The 22,521-nt window shown below is 40.6% G+C and overlaps 1 protein-coding gene across 1 annotated transcript in view; it reads left to right on the forward strand.

Annotated features, from left to right (window-relative positions):
* Window positions 1-426: 426 nt before the first annotated feature.
* CLVS2 (clavesin 2) overlaps window positions 427-22,521 on the forward strand; it is a 106,840-nt gene continuing 84,745 nt past the window's right edge. Inside the window, exon 1 of the mRNA XM_073627188.1 lies at window positions 427-1,850. Coding sequence (XP_073483289.1) covers window positions 1,462-1,850 — 389 coding nt within the window. The 5' untranslated portion in view covers window positions 427-1,461. The remainder of the gene's footprint in view (window positions 1,851-22,521) is intronic.

Consider the following 22,521-nt stretch of genomic DNA (forward strand, 5'->3'; position numbering starts at 1 on the left):
TTGCGGTCAAGTGTACTCAGTGAAAAAATGTATTTAGGTGGTGATTAAATGTTGCGGTGGAGTATAAATCAATGGGAAAGCAATATTTAACAGGTGTGTCGTTGTGTGGCCTCTTCTTCCACTTATATAATATGCCCTTCGCCTCAATAAAGTGTTTCCTTTTGTGATTCTCACTAAGTGCATTTCAGAATACTCAATGCATCGGTTCCATCGATTTTACTTATAAAACAACTGTTCAACTAACAAAGACTTTAGTGATGGGGGGAAGGAGGGGGGATTTTTTCTTGCTCTCTGTACATAAAGCTAACCTTCTGGGGAGCTTGAACCATAGTGGGAGGGACTGTGCAGCAGGACCACAAAAAAAAGGACAGCAGGTGCAAAATAACAGAGATTGGCAACAAAGAATATTGAGTGGCATGATGAGGGGGAGATAAGAACAGGGAGGATGCTGCATACTGCTGAGTTGTTGGAGGAAGCAGGCAGCTGGAGTCCCTGCTAAGGCTATGAGCATCATCAGCTCTAAGCAGAGATACTAGCTGCATAGTATTGGTTCAGCCAAGGCTGACGTCACCCACCCTCCAGCAGCAGCAGGACCAGAAGTGATTGAATGCACAAAACAGACGGGTAGCCTCTCATCTCATTGCCATCCAAGCCACAGCAACTGCACAGCAAGAACACAAGCTGCACAGACAGACTGTCCACTTTCTAGCTGCAATGTGATGAACAGGCGTCATAGGATCTGATGCTGCATGTGAGGATAAAGGCAGTGGTCCATTCGCTTTGCCTTATCTCCTGGGAAGATGCTGCGCTGTCATCACCGCTACACAATCAGCTGCAGTAGCCACATGTAGAGGGGACTCAGCCTCCTCCTTGATCTTTTTTTTTTGCCTACACTGATGCTGTCTTTCTCTGCTGATGGATAAAGGTCATTTCTTACTGGAACAGCTACTGCAGGTTGCCGCATTAATCAGGATTTTCCCCCTGAACTTGGGATGTATGCATGTGGATTTGTGACCACTAGGATTACAGCAGTAGGATGGGAATTGTCAGACCTTTAAAACAACCCAGCTGTTAAACATCATACTGTGGATGTTTTCTCAAATACACAGGAATACAATCCAGAAAATGATGTACTCCCGGCTTGGTATTAGTATTCTGGGATATAGGTGGTAAAATCATGGCCAAAATGCTCAATGTACTCTTTTCTGATTATTAGTGCTGCCTCCTGCTGTCTGGGGCTAGATCTTCAAGTTTTGTAAGGCCAGAGGACACAGCAGAGGGGCTTGTGTTTTGTTAAGTATATATATTTAGACAAATATTAAATTGTTGCTGTTTATTCACACCGCATACAAGATTTTACTGCATTTTAACTGTTGGCATATTTATTGTTAGTTTGATTTGGTATAGTTTACCATTTGGTCCTCTCAGGTATACAAGTCAAATTGTTCTTGTCCAGGCAACATGACTCACTTGCAGGCTGGCCTGTCCCCTGAGACTCTAGAGAAAGCTCGGCTGGAGCTTAATGAGAACCCTGATACATTGCACCAGGATATCCAGGAGGTAAGGGACATGGTGATCACGCGGCCGGATATTGGTTTCCTCAGGACAGATGATGCCTTCATTTTGAGGTTTTTGAGGGCGAGGAAGTTTAACCACTTTGAAGCTTTCCGCTTGTTGGCACAATACTTTGAGTACCGCCAACAAAACCTGGATATGTTCAAGAACTTCAAGGCCACTGATCCGGGAATAAAGCAAGGGCTTAAGGATGGATTTCCAGGAGTACTCTCCAATCTTGACCACTTTGGCAGGAAGATCTTGGTATTATTTGCTGCCAACTGGGACCAGAGCAGGTAAAGTGGTAGCATTAATTAACAAATATTTGAAAATGGTAATTGAGTTACAGGTTGCTGTGGGTTACTGTGCATCCATGGTACTTTGAGCAATCTTAGTAAGTGATGGAACGGTTACTATGGGTTACAGGATAACTCTCCAATCTTAACCACTTTCAAAAGAAGCTCTTGGTATTATATGCTGTCAACTGTGACCAGAGTAAAGTGGTGGCCTAACTAACAAATCTAGAAAAAAAAAAAAAAAAAAATATATATATATATATATATATATATATATATATATATATATATATATATATATATAACAATATTATTTATATAGAGTCCCCTGAAATTGCATGGGTTACTATGACTTACCATGCACCCATTGCACTTTGAGCTACCTTAGTAAATGAGACAGATAATCTCTTATTTCACAGAAACCTTTGGGTAATCTCATTTACCAAAGACCTGTTTCACTGGATTTACATCTCTGTCCTTGCATTGATATAGTCCTATTAAAGAGACAGTAAAGAGTGCCAATAGTCAAGATCTCTTGCTGATCTGTCTTCTAGATACCTGAAAATTACTGGGTTGCTATGGGTTACTGCAAATGGCCACATACATTGCTACCTTGGTAATTTAGATAGATAATCTCATTTCACAGAAACCTGTGAGTAAGCAGTCAGCACCATAATCAATTTTGGGGAAACAGTTTATTTGATATAACATTGATTCTACTGGATGCAATTAAGAAATACATCTTACCAGGATCCAAGTACAATAGCAATTAGACAGTTGGAGTCCTAACAAATGACACAATGGTATCCAAGGCCCTATTGTATAAAAGGCCAAGCATTAATGTCTTATTATTACCATTGTAAAAAGTGGACAGTGAACACAATAGTTAATTAACCAATTCAAATGAATCAGTCACTTAAAACTGATAGTTTGACTAATGACTGATCCCTTCTCTTAATCTATGTTGTCATATGTGATGCATTTCTAGGAAAGCTTTGTCTATAAAAAATAATGCAAATCTTAAGTAAAAGTAAAACACTCAGTATGCAGAATGTACTGTTTATGTGGATTTACGTCTCTCTCCTTGCAATTGATTAGATGATCTCATTAAAATGAAGATCTTTGTTCTCATTGTTACATAACAATCACCAAATATTGATTTGTACAGCCATGTTTGGACCACTTTCTAGGCAAATCTGGTTATTTCTGCAACAGGATCCACCTTCTGTTTTTGGCTCATATATTTAAAGATAAAGTACCATTAATATTTACATTGTCCTTATATTAGATAAGCTTTTTTATGTGCGTCTAGTACAAAACTCTGCTTCAGCACATTTGTATATTTTAATCATAATGGCAAGGGCTTTTATCCTTTCTGTAGAACTTTTTGATTAGAGCAGGTTACTAGACAGTTTCAATATCAGGCTTTGGTACAGCAGCCATTTTACATTGACTACATAAACCTGGTTTTGTACATGCAAACTCCAGGCTCTACAGTCTATAACATGAGTTTGAATTTCCCATGCTGATGCTCTTTTAAGAGATGATCCTGCTCGGGGTGAGGGTGGGGGACATTTAGGACATTGAAGGTTATAGCATCAGTTGCAAAAGGACTCTGCAACCTGCTTTTCTTTTTTTTTTTAGCAAAGTAGAGCTCTTAGCAACATCAGTGCTTTACTAAGTAGTCATGTTTAATGGCGATTGAATAACATTAAAGTGTTAAGGCCTGGGCATTAATGATCTAGGAATGAATGGCAAACATGCTTTTTTGATACCTATGTGTACAGTCAGTATTAACAGTTGCTGTGTCCCATCAAACCATTATGTTCTAACTGAAAGAAAGGGATGGCAGCACATCAAGCAGTTTTAATTTGAAGTCCCTAATATTAAAGGAAACATATCACCCATACTTCAATGTCTTCCAGGCACCTTCTGTTGTCTAAACTCACTGATATACACCTTACTGCGTATATCTTATAAAAAAAAATAACCTAAAATTCTATTTTTGAACGGTGCTAGACTAACTTAGACCCACCATGTGAGAGCATTCAGGCCTAGATATTATTTACTTAGGTAAGAAGAGCACTGCATTGTGGTAGGGCAGCCGCAGAAGGAGTGTCATGTGTTGCTTCATACCAGCAAGTACTCGGCTTTTAAAGTGAAAGAAGATGAAGAGCTTTGATGCTACCATTTAATTTAGCCACAAGAGGATACTTAAAGTGGAAGTAAACCCATCGATTTAACAGTTTCAAAAAACAGTTACATTTCTTTTTGGCATGTGCTGGGAATGTAAGGGCTCATTTACACTTGCTTTGGCTTCAACACACATTAAGGGCTAGTTTACACTTGCTTCAAAACATGGCTTCCGACACGCTTTGTTAAAGCTCTCTGAATGCTAGTCAAAGCTCCAGTCACTAAATAAAATGGTTAGCTTGCAGTCCTGTTTACACCTTGCTTTTGCTTTGCTTTGCTTCAAAAATTATACCCCATGTCGCTTTAGTTGTGCTTCAAAGCGTCTTCAAAGCCTCCATAGAAGTCTATGGCAAATCTCACTTGAAGTCCCACTGAAGTCCCACCGATGCCTCATCAAAGCCCCTCAAAGCCTCACCAAAGCCTCATTGAAGCCCCACCAAAGGCTCATCGAAGCAACACCGAAGCACCAAGCAGAAGCAAGGTGTAAACAGGACTGTAAGCTAACCATTTTATTTAGTGTCAGGAGCTTTTTACTGGCATTCAGAGAGCTTTAACAAAGTATGTCCGAAGCCTTGTTTTGAAGCAAGTGTAAACTAGCCCTAACTGTCACTTTTTGTGTGCTCTCAACCAAACTGTCAAACCACCCAATGGCTAGTGTCATACCTCATCACATGTGCGGCATCATGGCAGTTATAGATTAAACAGAGGTCAAGATGACAGCTTCCTTGGCTGAAAGCGATAGGAGGGTTCACTTCCACATTAATATACAGTAGAGGGTGGGTTTTTTTTTTTTTTTTTTTAAAGTTATACGTGTTATTTACTTACATAACAGTAACAACTTTTGCTAGTCTGCACACTCTCTTAATAAAGTATATTGACTGTTGTGTACATCTACTGCTTGCTACATTTTGTAAATAAAATTTAAAAGAAAATACAAAAACATTTAAAAGATTATAACCAAAGGTAGAAAATTAGACAAAGAAAAATACATACAGTACGTTTTATGAATGTGAACTTGCTAAGAGAGCCAGTCTTCATTTCCTTGATGGTTAATTGCTATAAAGGTCCTGCAACATAGCTATTCTGAGAGCACTCTGACAATCAATTTTGTTAAACTTTACCTAGCTATTCATACATCTGCATGGCTTGTGAGTTAGATATGCATTTGAAGGCTGTCATCTCTCCTTTTGCCTAGCTGTCTACTGTAGTTGACTCACTGGATTCAGTACTGTCTGAGTCACTGACCCAGAACCTGCAAGCAGATCAGAAGTTCTGACTTTGCTTTGACTTTCTTGATCTGTTAACTTGTTCAGGGTCAGTGACACAGAAATTATTTAAGCCAGAGTGTCAGTATAACAAACAACCAACAAACATTTTCAGAAGCAGGTGAGCAATTGCAGCCCTTGTATTTCTCCCAGGTTTACTATAACCTTACACAGCTATAGTTCTCAGCAAGTTGATGAATTGACCTCGGAAAACCTGAAGCAGCCAATGCCACAGGAGTAATTTCAATAGTATACCCCCCCAACATTTTTATTGGATAACCCCATGATGGGCTCTGCTTTGTTGGTCCATAGTAATGCCTGTGAAGCAGGAGTGAGCAGCCAAAGTCCTTTACTAACAAGTGGTGCCATCGTTTTCACATTCAGAACAGCTCAGCATTTAATTATATCAGGGGGCAATACAAGCTTCTACATGTATGCAATAGGACCTCTATACCTCACCACTTTATAGCTGTCAAAAGCTTTTTTTTTTTTTTTTTTTATTGTGATAGTCTCTTTAAGGTGAATTCCAGCTTAAATGTTATTGTCAGACAAAGTTTCAGAACATGCATTTATCCTCCTTTTACACATATTGTATCTATTTTGCACCTATGTCATGTATGCAAATTTGCACATTTAATTAGCGTGATTCCCTTATTTTCAATGTTAAAGTTTCAACCTTCTATTGTACTATGTGTAACTAGCCCTGTAAGGGGAATTTCACACTAGTGACTACCGTCATTCAAGTCTTTATGAAGTTATTCAGTAGCTGGATCATCTAATGACCTAGTTTTTTGTCGAAGACCATTGAGCCCAACAACTGACTGTTGTTTAGGGAAGCAATCATCCCAGCAAGTTAGAAAGCCATCCAAGCAGAATGTTTTTGTTAATGAAGCAGTAGGACCTTCATGGAGTTGGTGGGTGGCTGGGTTGTGCCTATACAACCTACCGCCCTCCTACATCTATTTGCACTTGAAGTTGCCTTCTGCAGAATATGTTATTTTTAACTTATCAACAGTACATTGTATACATCTATAGGCAAAGTAGAAGACTCCCTTGCAGGACAGCCAAGTTGTTGTAATTGTTGTAATCAAAACTTGACATAAAATACGTGAAGCATGAAAAAAATTAACTGATCCAAATAAGTCTAGTTTCCTGTTAACTGCGACAACATCAAGTTTAACTTTTAATTTGATGTTTCGGGACCTATATCTTTACCAACTTCAGCTTTGTTCTTGACTAAACTTGACCCTGGGCTTTCTTCATGTCTACAACCTGTTCATTTGTTCAGGAAAAGTTACCATAAACCAGTGCACGAGTCCTGGGGGCACACATTTAAGGGTCAAACTATAAAGCTTAAGGGCAGCGGGAACTCAAGAGGTTTTTCACTGCTAAAGCTGAGCAGGTACTTGCTTAATAAGAGCACTGGATCAATAATTATACCACACTAGTAATTATGTTGTTATGCTACATACTGTAAGTATGTATGCTGCATTCAGTAAGGCAGAGATAGATCTCTAGCAGCACATCTTTATCTGTAAAGGACCCCCTAAAACATCATAAACCTAGAAGCCTGGCCAGGATACTGTCTCATCCCTGGCAAGACTTCTCGCTGTACAATATCAGTCAGCTGTTCCTAGGCAACACTAATGACACCAGAGCAGTCTGTGTGCAAATGTGATAGGTTTATCTTACCCAGGACTCCTTGTTGTCTCATCGGCAGAGTACTGCCACCCCACACGCAGAGGATGCTTGCTCTGAAATATCAGCTAAACTAAAATCCGTACTGATTTAATCATTCATTAACATTTTTAAATGTTATGTACAAGTTTCTTATGTTAAGCAGCTTCGAGATCCTCATCAATAATTTTCAGCAGTTAAGGCACACCGAATTTTTAAAAATCTGGGAGATTTTATGATCCAATTTGACTGTTAAGCTAAAATTAGCAACATTATTCTTACATAAATATATAGCCCTACAGAAAAATATGCATTGCAACTTGCACATGTTTTTCAGTCCTTCAGTCCATTTTTGAAGACCTTTAGGGCCAGTTCACACCATAGAAACGCAATCCAGATGCGTTCCAGATGCTTTTCTGCAGGCACGTTTTTGACGCATTCCAGTGCGGTTTGTGATGTGTTTTTGGTGCATTTTTGGTGTAGTCCAGTGCATTTTTGCCCCTCTTTTTTTCTTAGACCCCTTTCACACTGAGGCGGTTTTCAGCCACTTTAGCGCTAGAAATAGCCTCTAAATAACGCCTGAAAACCGTCTCCCACTCATTTCAGTGTGCCTTTTCACACTGGAGCGGTGCGCTTGTGGGACATTAGGAAAAGTCCTGCAAGCAGTGTATACAGCGCTCCCAAAATGCTCTGTCCATTGAAATGAAAGCGCCTGAAAAGCGCTTTGGAAGCACCGCAACAGGGGCGCTTTTAACCCCTTCTTCGACCACTAGCGGGGGTTAAAAGCACCCCATTAGTGGTCAAAAAAGCGCTGCTTTAGCAGCGGCAAAACGAGCGTCGCTTTACAGCTAACACACAGCAGCCCCAGTGTGAAAGGGCTCTTAACTTTAAATAAACACATGCATTCCAGTGCGTTTTTGGTGCATTCCATTGCGTCTTTGATGTGTTTTACAGCGTTCCCGTACAGTCCAGTGCAGGAAAAATGCAGCATCTTCTACTTTTTTTTCTGGAACTGGAATCCACTGGAACTGCAAGCCCTGGTGTGAACTATGCCATTGAAAACCATATAACCTACTTTCCATCCGTTTTTGATGCAGAAAAAAAAACACACTGGACTGCATGTGGTGTGAACTGGCCCTCAGTCTTGCACTATGCTGAAGTTTCATACACTGATTTTACTGCACGCTATAAGTTTATTCATAGAGTGCATTGGAAGCTGCAGCAAGTCAACTAGAGCCTGCCTGTTTTTCTTGCTGCTGGACATTCAGCATCATCTAGCCCTTTCTTCTCCCTAATGACTGTTTCTGGCCCACCCCATTTACTCATTGCATTTTAGTGGTTATTAACTAGGCGGAGGAGTGCCCCCTTCCCAGGACCGATATCCACCAATCCAGCCATTTTGATACTTTATAACTCCTCAAAAAAGCAAGACGGTTTGCTTCAGGGCAAGAAAACTATGTACAGCACCCTCCCACTAGTCATGATCTGACTGTAATGCATAGAGAAACACAGACAACAAGTGAATGAAAATTAAAATTGAAAAGATTTATTTATTTAGAGATTTAATTACCATGTTGATGAGGGAGGAGGGAGAAAAGGCAACTTATAACCAGATTATACGTCAGCTTTAGGATGGTAGATACATGCATTTTTAGATGCAGAAAGATGCAACTCATAAGTTATGGTGGAAAACATCTCCACTGCAAAGATGGGGTGATTGTTCAAGGTTTTTTTTTTTTCTTTTTTACGCCCAAAGCGAGTGGTGTTAGGGAGTTGACCACTCTGACTCAACTGTAATCTGTCTATTGTAAGGTTTAGGACCACATTAAAGTCCCCTAACCAAATAGCAGGGATTGTAGGGTGTTGCGCCATGTATAACAAGCCCTCGGTGACCAAATTGGAGTTGTAAGGCGGGGGAATATAGAAGGCCAAAATCAGGTATTGTGAGCCACAAATAGTACAGTGCAAAAAAAATGAACCTGCCCTGGGAGTCCGCACTAAAATAATTCCAAATGGGGCTGTTTTGGCAATCAATATAGACACGCCCCTTGAGTAGGAAGTGTACATATGATATGCCCATCCATGGGCGCTTCAGCGCAAGTTGAAGCTGACCTGTAATATGTGTCTCAACCAGTACAATTATGTCTGCACGGTAGGACTTGAGACATCCAAAAATTGCGGTACGTTTAACCACGTCACGGATTCCCCTGATGTTCCATGTTAGGAACTTGATGTCAGCCATATTTATCAGGTAGATGCTTATGGGGAAACGGCTGGATACCATTTCCCAGGACAGGTTTATCCATGTTCCATACAGTTACATGTAGAGTATTACATCTCAACTTCAGGTGATATCGCATATACTTATTACCAATACATCTCGGTGAATTATAACTCATGTTCTTTGAACTTAACTTGAACGTTTCCCTTTCCCCCCTCCCAGCCCTCAGCCTCCCAAACTTGGCTGGGGAATTAGACCCAAAACCTGTGCGACTACTTTTTGGTAACATGTTAACTTTATAAACAGAAGTAGTGCGCACTAAGCGTACCGTCATCAGCAGAAGCCTATTGGGCTACGCCGGTGATAGTATAACATACTACTAGTGGGGGCGTACAACCGCTGGTTATAAGCCCAGCAGTGAGATATATAGACGTTATAATTTGTCAGCACTTATTGGCTATGTAAGCCCATTCGTTCGCCCAGGTGTGGTAAATAGCATTTATAAACATCCTATGGAAATAGTGAAATCAACCATCAATTGGCATCCAACTGATAACCCCCCTCACCCCCCTCCCCCCTTTTTGTGTCAGTACTTAGGATATGTAGAAGTGGGGAAGAAGACAGGGTTGTAGTAAACCTCTTTTAGTTAGATAAAGTCTCCAGCTGCGGAAAATCTGGTAGTGAGGTGTCCCAAAGCAGGTCATAACGATCCATGTGTCGGAGTCCAGGAAATATACCCCACTCGGAGAGTTCATAAGTGAGTTACTCCGGACACAAAAGAGTATAAGGTACAAAGCACCCGGCTCCACAATAAGCCTTGCAGTAGTTCCAAAGCGATGCAGAATCGGCAACTTTTAACCTGCAGCACTTGCGGGGAATGGAGGCTCTAACATGGGTGCATTACGCAGGCTGAGTATCAAGGTATGGATGGGAGTCTCACCTATATATCTCGACGTGCAGAAATCACCTTCAGGCGGGTCGGTTTTTCTCCGCATCTCGCTGATCCAGCCACTCTGAGGCAAGCACCGGGTCTTCAAAAAAATATGCTAGATCCTCTCCCACTATGCGGAGAGGGGCCGGGAATAACATGGCGTATTTTATGTGGTGTGCTCTCAGTCGCCGTTTGACCTCCGTGAACCGGGCACATTGTTTCTGTACCTCCGTGGAGAAGTCTGGGAATGCTGAAACAAATCCTGTTTGGAACGGAATATTTCCCTTGATTCTGGCTAGTTGAAGGACCGCGTCCCGGTCTCTGAAGTTTAATAACTTCGCGATGAATGTGCGTGGTGGGGCACCTTCAGGCGTGCGGCGTGCGAGCATACGGTGTGCACGTCCCGTCACAAATGTAGCGGAGAAGGCCTCTCTGCCATATGTGGTTATCAGGAGTTTTTCCAGAAGAGTGGCCGGGTCTGTGCCCTCTGAGCCCTCCGGCAAGCCGATGAAGTGAAGGTTGGACCTGCAGGCACGGTTTTCCAGGTCATCGTGCTTCTGTGCCAGTTGTTGTATTTGGCGTTTTAAATCCTCCTGGGAGTGCTGTAAGGGATATAGTGTATCCTCCGCCCGACTGATTCTGGACTCCGATTTGGTGACCCGCTCCCGGAGTTTAGTCGTGTCCTGCCTTATTAAAGAAATGTCCACTTTCACTTCCTCCAGCTTAGTCGTCAGGGTGGACTGACACAGGGATATAGCCTCCAATACCTTCGCCGTGTCGGCTGCCTCATGTTCTGTATGAGGAGCTGCATGTGCTGTTGAAGAGGCGCCATCTTGCCCCTCGAGGCCCCGCTACGTTCTCCGGTACCTATCCAGGGACGAGGAGGCTGTATTGTTCCTCTTCGGCGGGGACATGACGCAGTGGTTGTAGCAGACTTCGGTCTCACAAATGTAGGGCTAAAAGTCAGTTTTTAGGTTGCAGGATATTGTGTTCAGGATCTACCACGAACGGAGCTCTGGTCACTCACGTCCTATCCCATTGCCGTCCAGGCCACGCCCCGATTGTTCAAGGTGTTTAGTATGACCAGCTCCCAGATGCTGTGGAACCTACATTGGATGTCCTCTATAACCAGGATGTAGTACTACTATAAATAGTTGATTCTGACTGCTCTGAGGTCTTGACAACTTTGGACGAACTAACTAAGTCAATCAATGTGTGGCTGTTGCCTCCATGGCATTCAGGATTCCATCTCTTCCTGTTAAGCTATTTTTTCAATTGGGCTTGTACTTTTATGGCTATAATTGATTATTTTCTAGCAATGTCTGGTTTCTTGCCTAATGCTTTTCGTCTGCTTACTAGCCTAAGATATGAAATGCTGAAGGGGATTTAGCTAAAGAACAGGGTGACTGTAATTCCAAGAAAGACACCCATAGCCCAACCAAATACATTTGTAATTGAATCCATTTGAGCCTGGATTGCCCTACAAACCCTAAACACCTAATACTACTGAAAAGCCTGTATTACCACCATCATGTTAAAAAAAGCAATTATATTACATGAGAATGCTGTAAAAAATAGTGGATGCAATATTTAGACTGCAACACACATAGAAAGCTACAAAGACTTGTCTATCTACAGAAACACTGAAAGGGCATGCCCTACAGCGAGATTGCTACTGTATCATAAGGAAAAAAATGGCTAAGCAATGTGCCATGGCATAGACTGTGACATACAAGAAAGCTTTTTCATAATACAGAACTGTGCAGGAAAATGGTAGTTGGCACAATACATCAGCAAAATGTATTGCAGTGCCTTACTAAGAAAGCCAAAAATAAAGTCAAATCATATCTAAACAGAAGTATAGCTAAAATTACAACAAAATTACTTTTTTTGTGTGTACTCACGAATGCCCACCAAGGATAGGCGTGCCTATTTTAAAAGTAACAACAGAATTTGAGGGCTGTTATTGTTGACCTCCTTCTGAATATGGTAGTTGCCTGGCTGTTATGCTGAGCCTATACTTTAAATAATTTCTGTGACAGTGCCCTGCAACAAGTATGGATATCAGGAAAGTCAGAGTAAATTATTTAAATACTTTTCTGCATACATGTTCTACATGCTTCTTCATACAGGGTTAGTGACTAAGAGTATTAAAGGAGATGTAAGTTCTCAAGGTTTTTCACCTTAATGCACTCCATGTATTAAAGTGAAAAACCTTCTGTGGTGCAGCTGCCCCCCAGAGCCCACCTTTTTCTTACCTGAACCCGATCGTTCCAGTGACGAGCACAAGCTCAGCAGCTCCAGCCACTGTCTCAGGTCCTCATTGGATAGATTGATAGAAGCAGGAGCCATTGGCTCCCGCTACTGTCAATCAAATCCAGAGACACGGGAGCCGGGGGTGGGACCGAGTCATGCTATCTGTGTCATTGGACGCAGCAGCAGGCCCCGAGAGCATGCCCGCACAAATGCTCCCCATGGATAGTGGCTCTCAATGAGGAGGAGGAGCCAGGAGCGCCGCCAAGGGACCCCAGAAAAGGAGGATTGGGGCCGCTCTGTGCAAAGCCCTTGCACAGAGCACAGAGTATGACATGTTTGTTATTTTAGGAAGAAAAAAAGAACCTTTACAATCACTTTAAGTATAGAGTGTGAACATAACAGCCAGGCAACTAGCATTTCAAAGATGAGGAGTCAGAAACAGCAACCTCCAGCAATCGCAGCCCCGTATTTCTCTCAGGAAAGGTTTCTTTTAAGCCAAAGTGTAGAATTTCATCAGACCAAAAACAACATTTACTCCCAAATTCCTTTGAAATTCATTTGTTACTTTATTACTTTCCAAGAAAAAAATACATTAATCTTACTTACAAAGATACAGTCATGTAACCGTTCCAGCTTCATAAGTTTCTTCTACTAGACAGGCTGGGGATAGGGAGCACCAGCGAGTGAATGACATGTATTTAAGCACCATGTAGTCTAGCAGCTTTTAAACCCCCTAGGTTGTTTCATTCGCAAATAAGCAGATGTCAGGGTCATGATGTCAAATTATTCATGATAGCTGGGTCAGGGAGGGAAGGGTGGGTATCACATAGCTCTAAATTCCAGGGATCTGCATTGAATTAAAGGAAACTGCAGCATTGGAATACAGAAGCTGCAATGTTAGAGTACATATTTTATCCACATCTTAAGGTATTTTGTGCAAATAAAATAATTCCTTACCCACGAAGATAGTAAATACTTCCAATTTCCTCTGTTTGTGCCAACAAACAATGCTATAGTGAAGAGAAATATCTCTTCAGAAATGGACACATAAAAGAGTATCAGATTCCTGATTCCCTGCTGCTTACAGTGATTCCTCCCAGTGACCCCCTACTTCACTTCTGTAGCCAAATCCAGTTTCATACATTACACCTTTACAAGTGGATGAAATCTTCACCATAAAAATGCAGCTTCCAATTTCAATGTATTCTCATATTTACTATTTTCTTTTTTGATCGACTGGTTTACTGGCACTTTGATCTTAGCAACAGTTGGTAAGATGCACAGCGGATATAAAAAATCTACACACTCCTGTTAAAATGTCAGGTTTCTGTGATGTAGAAAAATGAGACAAAGATAAATAATTTCAGAACTTTTTCCACCTTTAATGTGACCTATAAACTGTAGAACTCAATTGAAAAACAAACTGGAATCTTTTAGGAGGGGGAAGTAAAAATAAAAAAACTAAAATAATATGGTTGCATAAGCGTGCACACCCTCTTATAACTGGGGATGTAGCTGTGTTCAGAATTAAGCAATCACATTCAAACTCATGTTAAATAGGAGTCAGTACACACCTTCCATCATTTAAAGTGCCTCTGATTAACCCCAAATAAAGTTCAGCTGTTCTAGTAGGACTTTCCTGACATTTTCTTAGTCACATTCTACAGCAAAAACCATGGTCTGCAGAGAGCTTCCAAAGCATCAAAGGGATCAGTCAGGAGAAGGGTATAAAATAATTTCCAAGGCATTAGATATACCATCGAACACAGTGAAGACAGTCATCATCAAGTGTAGAAAATATGGCACAACAGTGACATTACCAAGAACTGGACATCCCTCCAAAATTGATGAAAGGACAAGAAGAAAACTGGTCAGGGAGGCTGCCAAGAGGCCTACAGCAAAATTAACCCTTTAATGACTAAGCCTATTTTTGAAATTTGGTGTTTACAAGTTAAAATCCGGATTTTTTGCTAGAAAATTACTTGGAACCCCCAAACATTATATATATTTTTTTAGCAGAGAATCTAGAGAATAAAATGGAGATTGTTGCAATATTTTATATCACACGGTATTTGTGCAGAGGTGTTTTAAACGCAAATTTTTGGGGAAAGGGGCACTTTCATGAATTAAAAAAAAAAAAACAGTAAAGTTACCCCAATTTTTTTGTATAATGTGAAAGATGATGTTACGCCGAGTAAATAGATACCAAACATGTCACGCTTTATAATTGCACGCACTCGTGGAATGACGACAAACTACGGTACCTAAGAATTTCCATAGGCGATGCTTTAATTTTTTTTTACGGTTACCAGGTTAGAGTTACAGAGGAGGTCTAGTGCTAGAATTATTGCTCTCGCTCTGACGATCGCAGCGATACCTCACATGTGTGATTTGAACACCGTTTACATATGCGGGCACGACTTTGGTATGCGTTTTCTTTGCTGCGTGAGCTCGTGGTGACGGGGGCGCTTTAAAAAAAAAAAAATTCTTATTTATTTTATTTATTTTTATATTTATAAATTGTGTTTAAAAAAAAAAAAAAATTGATGACTTTTATCATCCCTTGTGACAGTAATAGGTGGTGACAGGTACTCTTTATGGAGGGATCCCTCCTTTGCACTTCAAAGTATTTAGATCACCAAAAACGGCGATTCTGAATACTGTGTATTTTTTAAAACCAGCACCATTGGCAGCCGAGTAAACAGGAAGTGATGTCATGACGTCGCTTCCATGTTTACGATTAGGAGGCTGGAACGAAGCCGCCCGCGGCTTCGTTCCAGCCCGCCCCCAGCCGCCGGAGGTGGCCGATTGGTCATCAGGCCTCCCGATGGAAGGGGAGGCCCAGTAAGAACGGCAGGAGGCGGCGGGATGGGGGAAGTCCCCTCCCGCTCCTCCGGTATAACAGCCGAGCGGCTTTTAGCTGCATTGGTTGTTATACATGGATCGCCCGCTCTAAACAACGGTACCAGGATGATGCCTGCAGCTGTGGGCATCATCCCGGTATAACCCCGGAAAGCTGAGTACGCACATCTGTGTACACTCGGCGGGAAGGGGTTAAAGGAGCTGCAGGAATATCTGGCAAGTAATGGCTGTGTGGTACATGTGACAACAATCTCTCATATTCTTCATATGTCTGGGCTATGGGGTAAAGTGGCAAAACAGAAGCCTCTTCTTACAAAAAAAAAGTCCAAGCCTGGCTAAGTTTTGCAAAAACACATCTGAAGTATCCCAAAAGCATGTGGCAAAATGTGTTATGGTCTGATAAAACCAATTTCTGAACTTTTTGGCCATTATTCCAAAATAATATGTTTGATGCAAAAACAACACTGCACATCACCAAGGGGAACATCATACCCACTGTGAAGCATGGTGGTGGCAACATCATGCTTTGGGGCTGCTTTTCTTCAGCTGGAACAGGGGCCTTAGTCAAGGTAGAGGAAATTATGAACAGTTCCAAATACCAGTCAATATTGGCACAAAACCTTCAGGCTTCTGCTAGAAAGCTGAACATGACGAGAAACTTCATCTTTCAGCATGCCAACAACCCAAAGCATACATCCAAATCAACAAGGGAATGGCTTCACCAGAAGCAGATTATAGTTTTGGAACGGCCCAGCCAGAGCCCAGACCTGAATCTGATTGAAAATCTGTGGGGTGATCTGAAGAGGGCTGTGCACAGGAGATGCCCTCGCAATCTGACAGATTTGGAATGTTTTTGCAAAGAAGAGTGGGCAATTATTGCCAAGTCAAGATGTGCCATGCTGATAGACTCATACCCAAAAATACTGAGTGCTGTAATAAAATAAAAAAAGTGCTTCAACAAAGTATTTGTTTAAGGTGTGCACACTTATGCAACCATATTTTAGTTTTTGATTTTTACTTCCCTCAACCTCCACCTTGTAACCACTGTAGGTGCTGACAGATTATGTGTCAGCTACCTGGTCCTGCTTTTAGTTTGGAATGCATAACTTCCCCTTAAAGGGTAACTCCACTTTTGTTGAGGAAAAACATTTCCCTCTGGGTGATCTATGTGCATTGCAGAGATTTTAACAAACATTGTTGCAGATTCCTACCTTTTGTTAATCTGAAGAAATCCCTCTGTGTTTTGTTAATGTGGGAAAGTGAATCTAATGGGAGTGGTTTTGTAATTTTCTATTAGCTGCTGCACCTGCAGGATTCTAATGAGCAAAATTGCAAAGCATGCATCCCTTTAGATGTGATTTCCTATTGGGAGTATCTCACCAAAAATGAAATTTTTGTTGTAGGGGATGCCTGAAATCTGACTTGTATCTTAAGTGGGGTACATGCTATAAGAAAACCAGGTGAATTTCCTTGTTGTTTTACAGCAAATCAGAACCGATGAATGAAAATTCTCGTATGACAAAGGCTTTTTTGTTGTTGTTTATTGTTTATGATCATGCGATTTTTCTTGTAGGAAAATCGTAGGAGAATGGTACACATTAACCACTTCAGCCCCAGAAGGATTTACCCCCTTCCTGACAGCGCACTTTTTGCGATACTGCACTGCGTTGCTTTAACTGACAATTGCGCGGACGTGCGACGTTGCACCCAAACAAAATCAACGTCTTTTTTTCCCCACAAATGGAGCTTTGTTTTGGTGGTATTTGAGCACATCTGCAGTTTTAATTTTTTGCGCTATAAACAAAAAAAGAGCGACAATTTTGAAAAAAAAACACAATATTTTTAACTTTTTGCTATATCCCCCAAAAATATATATAAAAAAAATCCTCAGTTTAGGCCGATATGTATTCTTCTACATATGTTTGGTAAAAACAACATTTTTTTTTTACTAGTAATGGTGGTGATCTGCGATTTTTAGCATTATGGCAGACACATCGGACATTTTTGACACTATTTTGGGACCATTATCATTTATACAGCAATCAGTGCTATAAAAAAGCACTGATTTTTGTGTAAATGACACTGGCAGGGAAGGGGTTAACCACTAGGGGGTGATCAAGGGGTTAAGTGTTTCCTAGGGAGTGATTCTAACTGTGGGGGGGATGGGCTACTACTCACATGACAGCGATCACTGCTCCCTATGACAGGGAGCAGTGATCTCTGTCATATCACTAGGCAGAATGGGGAAATGCCTTGTTTACAAAGGCATCTCCCCGTTCTTCCGCTCCATGACACGACCGCGGACACCTGGCGGACATCGAGTCTGCGGGACCCGCTGTCACGGAGCATGCGACGGGTACGCGTGCGCCCACAATGCCGCATCTTAAAGGGGACGTACCTGTACACCTTTTGCCCAACCGTGCCATTCTGTCGACGTATATTGTCGTGCGGGGGTCGTGAAGGGGTTAAACAAAAACCATTCATTCTGTTCCCATACGTGAAAAATTTTGGAATTTGTCCCTCCGAAAAGTCGGAATTGGCTGTCAAAAGTTAAATACACACTATACGAAAATTGTACCTCGGATGAAAATATTTGCCCGATTTTCCTATAGTGTGTACGGGCCTTTAGTGCAAACTTCTGGAAAAATCAGTAAATCAAACACACAAGCAGAAAATTATGTTTCTGGGGGCGTTCTGTACACATTCTGTGTACAGAACACCTCCAGGTAGCCATATTGCATTGCATTTTACAGAAAATGACAGAGCTGCAGATTGAAAAGAAAAGGTAATTTGTAATGATATTCAAATACAATATGACTTGAGTTGCAATTGTATATGCTATTTTTTTTTTCAACCACAAATGCAGAGTTACCGTTTAAAGTGGAACTAAACCCTCTCAATCAACAGGAACTATTTTTTAATCCTTATGCTGCTAGCTTAAGGAAATAGATACTGTATGAAGGCATATTATATTTACTTGTTTTAAACTTTTTTACATTTCTGCAGTTGCTTCCCGGTTTCTGGCCTAGGCCAGACTAATGTCTTACATCTCAAGTATCTTCATAGGCATATTTTTATTCTTTCAGGGAGAGTAGGAGGGGTTTTCTCAGCTAAGCTTACCAAGGGCAGATGGATTTCAGGAAGTAAATGCTACATGAATCATCTGCATTTACTCAAGATTGCCACAAATAGAAATGTTAAGGGGTGTTTTCAAAAACTTTTCCCCCCAAAAAAATAAAAATATATGGATGGATGGGTGAGCTTGCTTTCAGTAATAAAAATGCATTAAATGGAATTTTCAGTTTATGGTGCTCAGATACAGTTAAGTCCCACTTTAAGCACACTTAAAGTAATCACTAGTATATTATAAAAGTATGTCAAACCCTCTTTGTCTTGATGCTCTGACATTCTTATTATTTAATAAAAGTATCCATGGTCTAAATCAGCATCTCAATGTTAAACAATGCTGTCTGAATTTAAATGCACCAAAGGCTGTAGGCTTCATTCACACATGAGTAGTTTTCCTCAGTGTCTAGAAGCATGTTAAAGAAGCAGCAAAAAATACTTTTTGTATCCTCAGTGCTTACTAGTTTTTGGTGTTCAGTTTGTCCTTTAAGGTGCATTAACATCAATTATTTGCATCAGTTTACATGCAGGTAAAGGGTTTTAAGTACCCTTTCAACTTAGGGTCTATACCTGTAGTCTCTAAAAGAAGAGGCTTACTTACTTTCCTGGCAGCCGGTATGTTAAGAAGTTGTCGCTTCACTGTTTCCCAACCACTGCAGGTATTTGACATATTGGGTGGGTCAAATACCTGCTACCCTGGCTGCATGCTGTGGTTTCGCCCACTGGCTTGTACATCCTGCAGTGACAAGCAAGCTGATGGGTTAAACCACAGTGTGTGATGAGGAAGCAAGTATTCTACACATCTGCAAGTATGGAATACACAAAGCAACCCATGGGCAGCCAGAAGAATAAGTAATAAAAGTTTGCTGAACTGGCTGAATTTTCAGTATATGACCAGCTTTAGTGTGACACTATTGGTAGCCAGTTGGCTACGGTTGGAGTAGTAGCATGGGCCAGTTGGCCTTGGGCGGCAGGACACCTAAATATGACTAGGAGTGGAACAGGGTGCTTCTTTGTTGTGATTATAGAGACCATGTCAACAACACAAAAAAAAAAAAAACTGCAGGTAAAAGAGGGAAAAAATCAATTATTAAAAATACTTGTTTGCACTATTTCTCTTTCCACAAGCAATTATTAATCATTACAGTGTACCTTTGACCTTTCTAGGGAAATTGGTCACTTTAGGAAACGTCTATTCACTAAGGGCCCTTTCATCCTATCTGCAGCTCAAACCACTGCTGCCCCTACGGCAATTTGGGCTGCAGAGCGGTGCAGCAGGGGACTGTGTGATGTGTGTTTTATTGAAACATCTGGCTTCCTTTTTTTAAATTAACTTTATGTATCATGTACACTTTATTCAAATAACTGCACAGGAGTGTAGTGCGATGTGCTTCTGTGTAGTTACATGCAGGACTGAGCAGAGTGGGAGAAATTATACAAACATTTTACATAATGTTGCACTGCTCTGGAACGCAGCGGGGTTGATTTACTAAAACTGTATGGTGCAACATGTGGTGCAGCTCTGCACAGAAACCAGCTTGCAGGTTTTATTTCCAAGGCTTAATTGAACAAGCTGACGTTTGAAGCTGATTGGTTATTATGCACAACTGCACCAGAGTGCTCTAGTTTCAGTAAATCGCCCCCAGTGTAACAGGGTAGAACTACATGCTGATGTCATTGCTCTACCAGAAGTTGACCCGGAAGTGAGCTTTTTCCAGCTGGAATTTAATTTTACTGCACAATCACGCTATTTTTCACTTGTAAGTGCATTTTAATGTTATAATAACTTCCAAATCTTGGAATTTACACTATGTGGAGAGTTTGGTCTCATGTTTTTCTCTGAGTACATATGGAGGTTGTGGAACTGGATCAAGGATATTCAGGGGTACTAGTGTCCTTAGTCAACCACTTATTCCATTGAGTGGATGCCCTGCCTGTCATTGACCATTATGATCACGCTGTATATGACTTCTCTAGAGAGTCATATTTTTTAATAAGCCTTCAGTTGTGGCGTTGGTTCTATAGGAACAAAATTGGACTTTTTTTCACATAAAGTGCTACAGTGCATATATGTCAATCAAGTGCATCCATAATTATGCCAAATCCTATGAAAAACAAAAATATCCAAGTAAATGTGTTCCAAAATAAAAAATATTAAGTGTCCGTGTCAAAGAAATAAAAAAATGTCACTGTATAAAGTGCTCAGTGCTCTATGTGCAGAAAATTCCTTCAGTGCTTCACATTCACCACCATGAATCATCAGCACTCTGAAGAACTCACCAGATGGCCATGACCTCTCTTTGTTAAGTCAGCCCAGTTGGTTCAGAGGACCATATTACTGAAATTTAATACCCTACAAGCCTGTCACTATAGAACCATGAAGCTATTATTCGCATGTTTCGCTATTAAACCCCTTTAATTCGCAGTGTCACGTTTCGCCATTTTCCTCAAAATTTTATGGCTGCCTTGAGGGTATCACAGTGCTTGCAAAGATGTTGATGACATTTCATCAAAGATAAAATCTTCTTTGCAAAATCATTACGCTTATCCCTATAAATCACGCACACAACTGTATGATGCTGTTAACCAGACAAAAGCTAGGTGAGCTAGGTGTGCTTTTGTGTTTGGGTATAACTTAATGTTTTTACTATATATATTTACCCAATAGCTATGACTAGATAGGACAATACTGATGGCATGTATCTGTTGTCTAGCACCTAATTTGGACATATACTAGGTATATAAAGGGGTATTAAAATATTGTCAGCAGTGTACCTTTATTGTATTCTACTGCACAAGGTACAAAAATAGAAAAGCATTTTGCCCTGTGCCTGCCTGTCATAAATTATTTGAGCATGAACATAGCTTTTAGCATTTCTGAATTGAGAGCAAGTGTGTTGCATAAAGGATGCTCCAAGAAGACTGCTGAGGAATGATCTGAAATACACAAGCTAACACTAAATGAATCCTTGAGGGAAGGTTGGTGCGGCTCTATGACTTGGTACAGATGATTTTAAAATCTGCATTTTTTAAAGGTTGGTGGTCATATGCTGCATGGTATCCTAAGGGAGATTATTCGGTAAATAAAGTGGATCTGGCTTGTTAACTGTCAGTCATATACTGAAAGCAGATTTCTTGGAGATATGAGTCAGATCCAATGAGATTACTGCAGGACAGAAAAGTCTGGAATCATTTTTTTCAATAACAATATGATTCCCATCAGATTTTATTGCACTCAGTGATTTTTTATGCCATCATTGCATGGAAAGAGACTTTTTCTTAAAGTGGTATTAAACGCAAAACCAAGCATTTATTTTATTGCAGCTTACCAATTCTCAGATACGATGTTCCAATCATTTTCTTGTTTAGGCTTTATTTCTTCTATTTTCATTTGGTAATCCAGCCAGTAAATCTGTTGTTTCTCAAAAGAACAAGCCCTCTTGCAGATGTATCAGTTACAGGGATGAGACAAACCATTCAATGCTGGCAGAGGTGCTTACAATGATCAGTTTTATTTATTTATGTAAAACATTTTAAAGTTTAACTTCAATTTGTTTAGTGTATTTAAATCTCCTAGTACATCTAACACTCCTCTTCCCCCAGACTGACAATGCTGCTGTCCAAATGTGCCCCCTGTGCTCTTTCATCCATAGTGGAGGCACTCTAATACAGTAGGTGTGTAGCTGGCCAGAGCACCAGTTGAAAATAGATGAATAAAAGCCCACAAAAAAAGTAAATGAATGCACCCATGACATATAAGGATTGGTTTTGGGTTAAATACCACTGTTAGAGAAGAGATTTCAAGAAACCCATATTATGAAGTCATTTATATGGAAATACACAGCACACACAATGATGTCAGGGTGCAGTGAAATGATCAGTCTGATCCTCTACATGAAAATCTTCCCAAATTAACATGTACTGTAACTCATAACTGACAATTTAGGTTATGTTTTAATTTTATAATTTTGTTCCTGACATTGATATGATTTGTAATACAAGTTGACAGATAATCTGAAGGAAAATTACAATTCTCATTGGCATTCATTGGGAAAGAATGCAATTTGAAAGGTTTCAATCATTTTTCTGATTGCTTCCCATTTTGTTTGCATTGCTTTAGTATGGAGAAATTTTAAAATG

Source organism: Aquarana catesbeiana, linkage group LG04, assembly GCF_042186555.1.
Source record: "Aquarana catesbeiana isolate 2022-GZ linkage group LG04, ASM4218655v1, whole genome shotgun sequence".
Classification (NCBI taxonomy): domain Eukaryota; kingdom Metazoa; phylum Chordata; class Amphibia; order Anura; family Ranidae; genus Aquarana; species Aquarana catesbeiana.